General features: G+C 39.4%; 1 protein-coding gene across 1 annotated transcript; it reads left to right on the top strand.

Annotated features, from left to right (window-relative positions):
• Window positions 1–313: 313 nt before the first annotated feature.
• LOC149141940 (sugar carrier protein A-like) lies at window positions 314–2207 on the top strand. Its single transcript, XM_089448977.1, has 2 exons — window positions 314–709; window positions 1576–2207. The coding sequence occupies exons 1-2, from the start codon at window positions 395–397 to the stop codon at window positions 2023–2025; spliced, it is 765 nt and encodes a 254-aa protein (XP_089305103.1). The 5' UTR covers window positions 314–394; the 3' UTR covers window positions 2026–2207.
• The last annotated feature ends 667 nt before the right edge of the window (window positions 2208–2874 follow it).

The raw sequence follows: 2874 nt of genomic DNA, 5'->3' as shown, positions 1-2874 counted from the left end.
CAGCTCTTTTACTGGTACATATAGTGTGGTTAATTTTGTTAGGATTCATTGTCCTCATTGGAGTCCCTTGAATTAGTGACTGTTAGGGTTAGGGTTATTTGGGTTTCTATGATGTCTCGATCGCTATTTTGCTCTCTATTTCTTGCCCGGTAAGCTGTTTCAGACCTGATCCAGTGTGTGGTGTTGATGGCATTATATATTGGTGTGGGTGTGCAGATGCTCAGTGTGCCTTTCTCTGGGTTTGGCTGCAGTTCCTGCACTTTTCATGACAATTGGAGGGATCCTCCTTCTCGAGACTCCCAACAGTCTGATAGAACGCAGGCATCTAGAGAAAGGGCGCGCTATCCTGGAGAAGACCAGGGGCACCAAGCATGTAGATGCAGAGTATGAGGATATGCTGGATGCAAGTGCATTGGCTAACGCCATCGAACATCCATTCAGGAATATTTTGGAGAGGAGGAATCGGCCACAGCTAGTGATGGCCATCTGCCTGCCCATGTTTCAGATCTTGACTGGAATCAATTCCATATTGTTCTATGCCCCTGTTCTTTTCGGCAGTTTGGGCTTTGGTTCAAATGCTTCCCTGTATTCGTCTGTTTTAATCGGAGCTATTCTTGTACTTTCCACCCTGGTATCAATTGCAACTGTTGACAGGTTGGGCCGCAGAACCTTGTTTTTTGGTGGTGGTATTCTGATGATATCATGTCAGGTAAGAGCAAAGCTGACACACGGCAGACCTTTTTTAATTTTGTTGCATCTTGTTTTCAAGCATGTCAGCATACATCCTCGATGTATGTGGCTTTTCAGATGGTGAAACCCAGGGTTATTAGACACCCATGTTTTCACCATAGCTAGGGATGCCCCCATGAAGGATTCTTGTGTTTCAACTCTAGGAGCCAAATGCACTTGATGATTTTTAATCGAATATTAGTTCAAAATAAGGCTTGAACTGTGGGAAGTGAATCAGTCCCTTACTTTTACACCAGGTAAACAAAGCTCCCGATATTATGCTTTCTCTTTTAGGGGTTGGTTGAAACCATTGTTGCTATCTGTGCTTGAGTGCTTTTGTGGCATGTTCCACTTACATTTGCAGAGTTGAATCGGAATCCTGAGTTTTGCCTATATGAGCCGAGTAAGTGAGAGGAAAGCTAGAATAAATATGCTTCAATTGTATTCCTGGTTTCTTTTATTCAGCATGGAAGCCTGTATGACTTCTTAAAAGGATAGGAATTGCTGTAAGTGTTAGGGGGAAATTGGTTGTAAAATCTCTCTAATTAAATTAGTAGTTGTGACCACATCCATTAAGTAGCTTGTAAAGAGGGATTTTGTAGTGACTCCAAGTTCATATGCCATGCCATGTGTAACAGGGACATGCGAACCTGTTTTCAAAGTTCCAAATTCCAAACCCCTTATTTAATCCCAACAACTGGTTGCACTGGGAAGAAAAGCCCTCGAATTACTATTGTCTGTTTAAGAAAAGTTTAGTAGCAGCTTATGGAAAGTTTTTTTGGCCTTTCTTTTTGGGTTGCTTCCTGTTGGACTCGTCAGTAACAATATTGTCCTATCTTTTGACAGGTTGTTGTTGGCATAATCTTAAGTGTAAAGTTCGGAGGAAACAAACAACTATCGAAAGGCTTCTCAGCATTGGTGGTAACAGTTATCTGTTTATTTGTGGCTGGATTTGGGTGGTCATGGGGTTCTCTTGGATGGACTGTGCCAAGTGAAATTTTCCCACTAGAAACCCGTTCTGCTGGACAGGCCATAACTGTCTCTGTGAACTTTCTTTTCACATTTGCAATTGCACAGGCCTTCCTATCTCTTTTATGTACTTTCAAGTATGGGATTTTCCTATTCTTTGTAGGCTGGATCTGTGTCATGACTGTCTTTGTATACCTCTTCTTGCCAGAAACTAAGGGTGTACCCATTGAAGAAATGATTTTTCAATGGAGAAAACATTGGTTTTGGAAGAATATAGTTCCACCCGTGGATGAGGGGGCACAGACTTTGAAGGAACCAGATCTGTGATTGATGTAAAGACTAATTTAGGTTGTATCTTTGTATACCTCTTCTTGCCAGAAACTAAGGGTGTAACTAAGGGTGTACCCATCGAAGAAATGATTTTTCAATGGAGAAAGCATTGGTTTTGGAAGAATATAGTTCCACCCGTGGATGAGGCGGCACAGACTTTGAAGCAACCACATTTGTGATTGATGTAAAGACTAATTTAGGTTCTGCGATTGATGTAAAGAGTAATTTAGTTTATGAGTTTGCTCCACTCTTTATTGTAACTTGCAAGTGTATGTGTATTTAAGTAGGATTTATCTCCACATATATAGAAGGGTATATGTACAGTGTTTCCATACATGGATATATAATGAATCACATAGAAATTGTTTCCTCCGCACATGTAAAAAGCACTCCCATATATGTGTATGCACATATAAGTAGTTTCTCATGGATATGTAAAAAAACACTCATGCACTTCCACTCGTATATAGAGGTGTTTGACACATATATAGAAGCTTCATGTCGTTTCATATAAATGCATATGCAGAAAGTGATTTAATATAAGAATATATACAGAAGTCATACACAGAAATGTACATAGGTATGTAATTTTTCATATATAAGTTTCTATATGTATGTGGATATATGGAATTTATTTTGTATATATAGTTGTAGTCTAGTTAGTTAGTTTTCAAATTTGCCCAGAAAATTATGGAAATTTTGGTAAGATTTTGATATAATCTGGCGGGAAGTTTTGTAAATCCAGGTTACAATTATCAAACTTTGAGATTTTGGGTGCTGAGGAGTTTTTGATAGTGCTGAATCTATTTTCGCCACTAAAAACAGGATTCAAACACTCCTACTCAG

Source organism: Pinus tabuliformis, chromosome X (genome assembly GCF_031772625.1).
Source record: "Pinus tabuliformis cultivar Carrire ecotype Pingquan chromosome X, CPIR1, whole genome shotgun sequence".
Classification (NCBI taxonomy): domain Eukaryota; kingdom Viridiplantae; phylum Streptophyta; class Pinopsida; order Pinales; family Pinaceae; genus Pinus; species Pinus tabuliformis.
Note: the sequence above shows the minus strand (reverse complement) of the source record. Positions and strands in the feature narration are given on the sequence as shown.

Excerpts from the sequence above, each read along its gene's own strand:
- LOC149141940 (XM_089448977.1), top strand. The coding sequence starts at position 395 with ATGCTGGATGCAAGTGCATTGGCTAACGCCATCGAACATCCATTCAGG. Across the intron at positions 710-1,575 it reads TTCTGATGATATCATGTCAG|GTTGTTGTTGGCATAATCTT; the intron begins GTAAGAGCAAAG and ends ATCTTTTGACAG.